Below are 9,917 nucleotides of genomic sequence, written 5' to 3' on the forward strand. Positions count from 1 at the left end.
TGCATACAAGAATTTGTTTTGGTTCCACTGACAATGTGGGGGATGCATCAATTCAAGTGTTTCTCTCCCAGTACAGATTCTGTACTAATTTTGATACCTCAGCTCATGAAAAGCATGCAATACCAAAGCTGCTTTCTTCTTTTAGGGGACTAGCTGAACGGAGAGGAATATCAGATCATTTGTTTCCTTCTCTTCCTGTCCTCTCCATCCTCCTCTGTCATACCAACCTTCACTTGACCTTCCTCTTTTCCTCTCATGTAGGAGCTTCATCTTCAGCATCTTTCTGCCAATATATCCACCATCTCTTCTCTGCCTATGTCTAAACTATGTCAATTTTGCCTCTCTTGCTTTGCCTCTGAACCATCCAACCTGAGCTGTCCCTGTAATGTAATCATTCCTAGTCCTGTACATCCTTGTCACTCCCAACCAAAGTCTTAGCGTCCTCAACTCTGCTACCTCCAAATTCACCTTTTGTCATTTTGTCACTACCATCTTGTAACCTTCCCTTTCACCCTTGCTGGTGCCCTTCTGTATGGCCCTCTCCTTTGCTTTGCAGAGTTCATAACTCTGTCTGACATTCTCTTTATTTCCAAAGCACTCAGGTTTTTCTTTTCATTTGTCACCGGTCATTCTGTTGTGTACTGCATTTTAGTTGATCAAGGGATGTAGCAGCTCTGCAGAAAGTGGAGAGTTCTGTGGAGATTCCTGAGCCCCACAATAACACAGTGAATCAGAACTGTGACAGTTGCTCTCTGTGCTTTGACCTCAGTGGGACCCAGGTGCATCTATGGACTGAGGATGGACCGGAGACTGAGGTGGTAGGTCTGGACCACAACGGTTTCCTTCAAGTGTACAGCAAGGAGCATGGCGTGGTGTCGGTGGAACCTGATGGAAACTCCTTTGACATGCTGAAAAACTTGGTGGTCATCAAGCCACGTTAGGACCAAACTCAATGAACTACAGTATCATAATTTCTTTCAATACATTGAACCAAGAGTTATTTAGTCTGTCAGAAAATTGTATAGCTACACAAATGTATCCAGGTTTTCAAATTGATTAAATTGACTAAATATGTTATTGGGTACTAGTTTAGAGTGGGTTTTTGGTTAGTTTCTCCTTATATTAACCTGACATACATTTTATTGAGGTAATTTGTTGGAAGACATACTTAATTGAAAACTGGGTTTAAAGGCAGCTAAATAAAGTGATATCTGCATCAGTGATGGGTCTCTAGCGCATATCAGTATAATTATGACCTGCTGGTTAGGTAGGAACTTGTACTACTATCTGGAAAAAAACAAATCTTGTAACCATCATCTGAACATCTAACCTGGTTTCGCTGTTGAGAAAAGTGATAATTACAGCTTTTGCTGTTGCTAAGCAAAGAGATCACCACAGAAATATATGGCATATGTCTTTAAACTAACAAGCTTTTTTACCTGATCACAGTAGTCTACAGAATTCTGACTATCAAGGAAAAAAAATGACCTTATGTCAAAAGGACTCTTGACTTACAGAGTGTCCTGAAATTTCTGTGGATAATGACGTGCTAAAAGTCTAGAAAAGCAGAAAAACAGTTGTCAGTCCAAATGGGTAAAAAGAAATAACTTGTGGAGGCAGTGTCTTATATCATTAAGACACTTGAACAGTGTTTTGCACACTTAATATAATGCAGCATAGGTTTGCGACCCCTTCCACCCCCACCCCCACCCTGCCCATCATGCATGCATTTGTCACACAATTAAATATACATGTCATTGTAATTTATTAAACGTTCAGAATAAGAACTAAATTAACAACACAGCCTCCATGACTAACTGTCAAATTACCTGTTTCTGACTTAATACAAAGATCAGCTTTTGCCAAACACAAATTAGACACACCTGGCTGCTACGTACAGCTGCCATTCTGGCCGGTTGGCCAAGCTTATGTAAGTTTCAATCCCCAGTGTATTGGAAGGATTGGTGTCACAGGACTGGGATCCACCAATCAACAAGCAGGACACATGCAAGGGAGGCAGAATTTGAGGTGAGGGGGTGACCACACCTTCCCAGCTAGAGCCAATCATGCACTGGGGGTTGCACATCTGATTTAGCATACAAAAACTACAAGAAGGCGTTAAACTCACTGGACAAGCCAGCGGCTGAAATAGATTTTACTAATTGCGTTAATTGGCTACTGTATAAGTCCACTATTTGATAGTTTCCCTCGCATCTTCACTCTGGTGGGGAGACCAGAGGTCAACCAATCCCCAACCACCTCCTCATCTCTCACCACATCTGTGAGATTTTCCCAGCAAGCAAAATTGTGATGCGCACAAACTGGTAGGGCGCCCACTCCAACCCACATCGTGAAATGATATCATTTAGAGGACGTGAAAATAGAGAGCCCGTGCCACCTCCAACAACTATGCTCTCCTTATATACCTAAATCTGCCAGTACACACATAGAAGCCAAGTGTCTTTTTAAATCCTAAACTTTGGACACTATAATATAAAACCTGAGAATTAACACTTTGCTTTACTATACCATTGTTTTACTTCAAATTAAATGTGTGTGTTTGGGGGAAGGTGTTAAGTTCTTTAGTCTAGGACCCCAAAGCAGAGACGCACACACACTGGTGAGTGGGAACTGAAGTTTCTTTAAATTACAAAACGGACCAAAACCAGAACAAAAGGCAGATGGGTGGCAGGGAGCTGGTTGGCAGGAGGAAGTCTTCAGCAATGGAGCACAGGAGAATCTAGCCGCAGGTAACGCTGGGTAAACTGCATGCAGAGAGAGAGCATGGAATATTCTGGCAGCGAGCAGGAGTGAAGGCCAGGCTTATGAGGTAGAGGGAAATAGACTGAGTGAATTCAGGTGTGCCTCTGCTGCCAACAGGAGGAGCCAGCCACACCCCCTGCCACACACACGTCATAAAAATAGAATAATAACAAGATCCATCCACCCCAGAGCGACATCTTGCCTAGGGAGACAGAATGTCCAGAAATGGACATTATGTGGCTATAGTAACCAGTGACAATATAATGTAAACATGAGCTGGTTAATATCACACTAGCATTTTCCTCTTCTCACTTGTGTAGTTGGTTAAGTATAATATCATAGATAACCATTCAAATCAGACCACACAGTGACACTGCTGAAATTCAGTTTTTTGTTGGTGTTTATGTCAACCTGCAGCAGTAAACAGATCACTTGCCCTTTGAAAACTAGGTCTGTAGTTGCTATAACCGGAACATACATCCATTCTGTGTGTGGATCTCCAATAACCTAGCCATAAACATACATTACAACAAAGCTTGATGAATACATTGAACCAAGTTAATCAGTCCTGTGTTTAGCAGTGCTACGTTATGTTATGTTATCCTGGAGGAATACAGGCTGCTCTGAGCAGGCCTGCAGAGAGGGGCCAAGAGCCAAGCTGCTAGGGCAGCTGTGACTCAGGAGGCAGAGCAGGTCAACCACTAATCGTAAGGTCAGTAGTTTGATCCCTGGCCCCTCCAGACCATGTTCTGAATTATCCCAAGTTGCCCCCCGATGTAGCATCAGGGTATGTGTGTGTGTGTCTGTGTGTTAGAGCGTTGTGTATGAATGTGTGTGTGAATCGGCGAATGTGACTTGTTGGTTCAAGTTGGTTTAAGGTAGTCAACCTGATCTGGTTTCCTGGTATGATAATTTTGTGATTGTATTTATTAAGAATTGGATCAAAGGGTTAAGAACAAATGAAAAAAATCACTCATAAATCATTTTTAAAAATCACGTAAACCCTACTGGGATCAGGATTTAGATGTTGTGGAATAACTTAAGAGAGGCTGTACCTTCTGGCCCCTTTCCTGTTGTCTGTGGATTCTCACATTCCTCTGCTTGGACTGACTAGTTATGTCTGTAAGTTTTGTATTTAGTTTCATTTATCATTAAAATCAATTATATAATCTGAACTGCACTGTATGCCTGCTTTTCTGCATTTGGGTGCTTTCTTGTTGCCCTGTGCACACCCATGACATAATAATTACTTTAACTGGGAACTTTTGAAATAATTTATTTGTTTAAAAATGGAGAGAGAAATTGTAATGAATGATGGAATTAGCAATTGTCATTATTTACTCCCTATATACTTATAGTGGCATTAGCCTCATCAGCACTGTGAAAAAATTGTATTCATCACTCCTAATGCAGAGACTGGTAGATGAGCAAAGTATGAGTATGTATCAATCACATATACTGAAAGTAAGTTTTAAAGCAGTAAATGCAGACTTCAGGGTGGATAGGATGTTATAATGTCATTAAATATTTTTATTGAGTGCCTATTGCCTGTGTTCATGTTAATGGGCTTAGAACAGGAGTGTGGTGGAAGGAAGGAGACATGTTGTCACCAACACTGTACTTTATGTTAATCATTACATTTCAGTATGGTGTGTTGAACTGACGATACAATTTTACTTGTGGAGCTTGAAAAAGATCGTGTGTCGAATGTTGTGGTTGAATGGTGTTGGAAGTGGAGAGCAAGATCAAACAAATATTATATTCCAACAATATAAATATTCAAGTTTTAGTTTGTATGAGCATCTTATTTTTAATTTAAAGAGGGTTTTAAAGAGGGTATTAGTGTTCTAGTGAATTAAGGAGGTAGAGTACTGGGATGAGTGCCTACCACCCCCCCACCCCACACACACACACACACACACACACACACACACACACACACACACACACACACACCCACCCCACCCTCTACCCCCGATTACTGAGGTGAAATCTCTATTTTGTATGTCTTGATTTAGATTTTTTCATTTTTCAAAACAGTAATATTTATGATGCTCAGCACAAGCTGTTCCTTATGTGTAAGGATGACCTGTTAATTTTTGGTACAAACCTAAATTACAATTATAATTTAGGTTTGTATAATTAACATTTTTAATGAAAAACAACTACAGTGTAGATCCTTATGTGAAGCAGATGGATGAACAATTTTAAGATTGTGGATTTTATTTTGCATGGAGACAAAATTCTTTGTTTAACTTAGATGTTTTATTTGCTTATTTTTTCTTTGTTTTTTGAATCATTTCCAATTCATCCAGTAATGCTTTTTTGAATTATTTTTTGGGGCCTTTTTGCCTTTATACATTAAGACAGTGGACAGAGATGGAAAATGAAGGGAGAGAGAGCAGGGGAATGACATGCAGCTAGTTGCGCTGGGGACTCGCTGTTCAGGGCACTAAGGCTCATGTGGTATAGACCCTAACCATTCAGCTAATAGGTCACTCCAGCAATGTTTTTTTGTGTTAGTTTAATGGGGAGTTTAATGACAGATTGGACTGCCTGTCAGCCACAGTGGTGGCCACAGTAATGAGGAAATAAGGGGGAGGTTCTCTTCTCCAGGTGGATGTTGTGGGGAGGGAAAAGACCTGCTGACTAAAGAATTTCACCTGTGTTAGGAGGTGTAGAGGGTCACACTGACAGAAAAGTGTGCACTGAATTCCTGAACGGTGTGTGTGGCTGTGTCCATGGCACTGTGGGAGGGTGCTGTTGCTTGCGCCTCTATTATTAAGCCTGCACCAATCACCTCACACCACCACACCATCTCAAGCCACCTGTATGCTGTCACCGTCTGACAATCCTGGCTGCAGTGAATGTTTCTGTGAACACTTCACGCCAATCCCAGCTGACATTTTGATTCTGAATATAAAATGATCAATGCAACTTTGTTTTCAGTGCCACATTTTAAGTGTCAAAATTTTAATGTCACTGTTTTTAGCTCCATACCAATACTACCTGTAAATCTTGAACTAAAGTTTATTACAATAGCCCAGAACACACATCTAAACAAGTTCCCCCCTTTTGCCCCTCAGTGGCTACATTAAATGTATCACTTTTTAAAATGAAACACATTTTAAGTCAAAAGTCTTGTTCTTACAGAGCCAATCCCTGCTGACATTGGGTGATAGGGTGATAGATGGCCAGTATATCGCAGGGCTTACATATAGAAACACCATTCACACCTACTGGCAATTTAGAGTCACCAAGTAACCTGCATGTAATTGGAGGGAACCCACATAGGCACAGTAGGAACATACATCATCACAAACATAAAATGTATAAAAAAAACTTGCTTAAGTTTTGTATGACATAATTCAGCCTGTAGCGACTGGCACCTTTTTCCTCTGGACTTACTGTACCATTCAAAACCAGTCAGTGCCATGATAAAAGCTGGAACTTCAATGTTTACTATCTCATCTCCTTTAGCTTAAAGTCTGTGTAAAGTAAATTCAGGTTTGTCTCTAACGTAACACATTATCTGTGTTAGAAAATAGTTCCTGAAAACATGTGAAGTCTTTAAACTATGTGTTACTGCATTGTGGAGTTAGACCATTTCACAGTTTCAGGATTTTATGGGCGGGTCTGAGAAGGTGGCTTGATGATGCAGTGGAGCCACCACTCAGCATAACCCCACCCCAAATACTGTGACCGTTATACATAGCAGCACTGCATCAGCATTAGTGCTTCTCCTCCGACAACTAGGTCGTTGCTTTATTGCTTTATTAAAATTTTCAAAGGCATCAAGAGGAGGTGGATTAATTTTGTCAGGAGCCACACTGATAGAGAGCTGAGGAAGACCAGCAACAGCCGTCTCTGCAGTGACCGTTTCACTCTGATTAGTTTTACAAACTTTAATTGGAGACAACAGGAATTCACCAATTATCCGGTGGCCCTTTTGAATGAAGCTGAACCGTCTGTCTCCCTCCGCCGGCCTTCACCCTCCTGTCCCGCCAACATTGCTCAATGACTGTCTGTCTATCTGTGTGTGCCTATCTCTGTATCCTCTTGAGGATGAGGGATTGAACTGTTTAGTGTGATGTTTCATGCTTGTGATAGCATCAATAAATGGACAGACAACGACTGTAGCGAACACTATAGTGAAGCTTTGCAGGATGAAAACTATAGGCTACATGACAGGCCGCTTTCTAACTCTGTTCCATGCCTAACTCCTAGCTGATGTATATATATCGTTCCCCTACCAGCAGGGGGTGCAAACAGGTTGCTACGCCATCTCAGACATTACAGTTAAAGTAAGGCAGTAACACACTTGTTGACATAGTAACACACTAGTTATCACAAAGTTAGTTTATTATTAGTGTGACATCATTAGACTTTGTTTTCCTGTATTGATATATATATTATATTGATCAGTAATATGACTGTATAAACAGTGCGACTTGTTTCTTGAGTTCTTGAAAAACAGACAAACCATTTGATCAACAAAACTGTCATTTCCACACATTCCAAACCTGCACTGAGGGAGAGTGGTTTCTGCGCCTTCAGTGGACATGCCCCCAGCACTGCAGAGCAGAGAGCTCATTTTGTGGTTTTTTTAACCATTCAGATTTAGCTGGGTGGTTAACAGCACTTTTTCTGTGGTGTGAGTGACTCAGAACACATAAGTATTACTGCTTTACACAGACTTTAAGGAAAGGATTTAGTGCCGTCACACAATTCCTTCCAGCAGTAGCAGTTAAAGCAACGCACCATTGTAGTTTCACCGTGACCCATGTAGACCCATGTACATGAAGAAACAATAGAGCGCTTCTTTAATGCTAGTGACATGCACGTTTCTTGGGACCACATATTGGATTTCTAGATATTAACATCATCGTAATAATAATAGCATACATAGGCAATTTCACTAAATAAAATGTGGAATGCACTAAAAAATATTTTCTCTACTTCACAAATATATAAAAAGAAGCCAAAGAAGGCATATGTATTTTGTTGTTACTTGCTATGAGTAATTGATGGTTAGATGTACCCTATGTATACATTTGTAGACTCCCCTCTATTAGATGTGATTCTGTTTTGGACAGGAAACCTCACATGGACTGTAGCTTCCAGCACTGAGATTGTCCCTGTGCTTAAACAACTGGAGTGCAGAGCATTGCAATTAAGCACATATAATCTCAGAACAGAAATTAAAAGAAAAAACAGACATTGTAGCAGTCAAATCGGTTCATCATTTAAATCTTCATTTTGTATGTCATTATGCTACAGGAAAAAAAGACCTGTTTCTGTTGGCCTCTGTAATACTCTCAGCTCTGGGTGAGTTCTTTCTGCTGAGATGACCCCCACCCCCTCCATTTATATTGTAATAAGATGAAGTGTGTGCCTCTAACCATTACCCTTCTGTTAAGTTCTCTTTCAAATCTATTTTCCATGCCAGCAGGATGTTTTGTAATTTATTTATAGATTACAAGCCCCTAACTCTAAACCCTTTAAAAGGTTGTCTACTTAGTTGGACATAATAAAATTTAAAATCTGAAGATATTTGGAGAAGTTTATTTTGTTGAAATTTTGGCTTTATTTTTTTCAAATGACATATGTTTATTTTGATTATGAAAGTCAGACAGCTTAGCTATAATTTTGACAGAGCAGAATTTAAAGCCTGGGTCTTCTGGATCTGTAAATTAATCACTGTTGTATCTCATCCATATATACGAGTGCACTATGCAAAAATAGTGTAATTGGTTGTTTGTCATTCTTTGTCAGCCCTGTGATAGACTCGTGATCTGTCCATTGCCTCTTCCCCACTGTCAGCTAGTATCTCTATAAAACTCTGTTTTCACTGTGTCTGGAATAGTTTTGAGGTTTTTAGCATACACTCAAAAACTTAGCATCTAGTTTTTAAGATAATACATTTATTACAGTTGCAGAGAGATAAGAGATAAAGTATTAACCCCATTGTTGTATTTTAATATTTTACTGAACTGGATCAGTAGAAAAAAATATGGATGTTTTTGATGCTGAAAAAGAACACCACCAACAAACCCTAATGTAAAAATGAGAGCAGTATTCAGCAATGATTAGCACTGTTGCCTCACAGCAAGAAGGTTCCTAGTTTGAATCTGCATTTAGCCGGGGCTTCCCTGTGGAGTTTCCCCTGGGTACTCTGACTTTCAGACATGCAGGTTAATTGGTGACTCTAAATTGTCTGTAGGTGTGGATGTGAACATGAATAGTTATTAGTCTTTATATGTCAGCTCTGTCCAGGGTGTACCCCACCTCTCACCCAGTGTCAGCTGGGATTGGCTCCAGCCCCTCATGACCCTCAAAGGATAAGTGGTATAGATAATGGATGAATGAAGTGTGTAATTCAGGGCAACAGAGTTATCCTGAGGTGGTTGGGGTGTGTAAGTCTGTCAAAATGCAACAAAAATGCTTTGGTTAGGGATAGGAAAAGAAGGCGGTTTTGTTTACATGTTAATACGCATGTTGTGTCTAAGTTGCTGTGGAACTAAACCAGACTGTGATTTTTCCCTGACCTCCCTTACTGGGAGTGCCTAAACATAACCATATAAGATCACTTATTTCTAGTTCACTAAACATTGTCTCTGGACATAATCCACCCAGCAGTTATGAAAAAAAATGTATTGGCTATTTTAGTTTATAATACTTATAATTAATTATTTATAAATACTTATAAATACTTAATTTCTATGAGACATGCAGCGATATAACAAGCACAAAGGGGTGAAATGGTTTACAGATGCTGCACAAATGTCTCTCAGTGCCAAAAGCATTCAGAGGGTGATTAAGCAAATGGCTCACTGTTGGATCCATACATGTCATCCTATTAAACAATTTGAGTGGGCTGGTTGCTAGGGTCAAATCTATCCTTTTTTGTATTGACTGCCTATAGCACATCTACAGCCTCCTCGGGGGAGTTCTTTGGCTCACCCTAAAACAGGATCTCCACTTAGAGGAAGAGACTGCAGTCAAACACTGTTTATCTAGTTGTTGGAATGACCATTGAGCAGATGGATATTACAGTAAACACAAATGCCAAGACATGAATAAGGTGCACACAGGTGCACATTCAGAAAAGCAACTTAAACCAGTGTGACAACACAAGTAGTGATTTGTCCAGT

The 9,917-nt window shown here is 40.1% G+C and overlaps 1 protein-coding gene across 1 annotated transcript in view; it reads left to right on the forward strand.

Moving 5' to 3' along the window:
• hlcs (holocarboxylase synthetase (biotin-(proprionyl-CoA-carboxylase (ATP-hydrolysing)) ligase)) overlaps positions 1-4,305 on the forward strand; it is a 48,217-nt gene extending 43,912 nt beyond the window's left edge. Inside the window, exon 11 of the mRNA XM_018700887.2 lies at positions 770-4,305. Within this exon, the coding sequence (XP_018556403.1) occupies positions 770-941 (172 nt within the window). The 3' untranslated portion in view covers positions 942-4,305. The remainder of the gene's footprint in view (positions 1-769) is intronic.
• Positions 4,306-9,917: the final 5,612 nt, after the last annotated feature.

Source organism: Lates calcarifer, unplaced genomic scaffold (genome assembly GCF_001640805.2).
Source record: "Lates calcarifer isolate ASB-BC8 unplaced genomic scaffold, TLL_Latcal_v3 _unitig_4509_quiver_412, whole genome shotgun sequence".
Lineage (NCBI taxonomy): Eukaryota > Metazoa > Chordata > Actinopteri > Centropomidae > Lates > Lates calcarifer.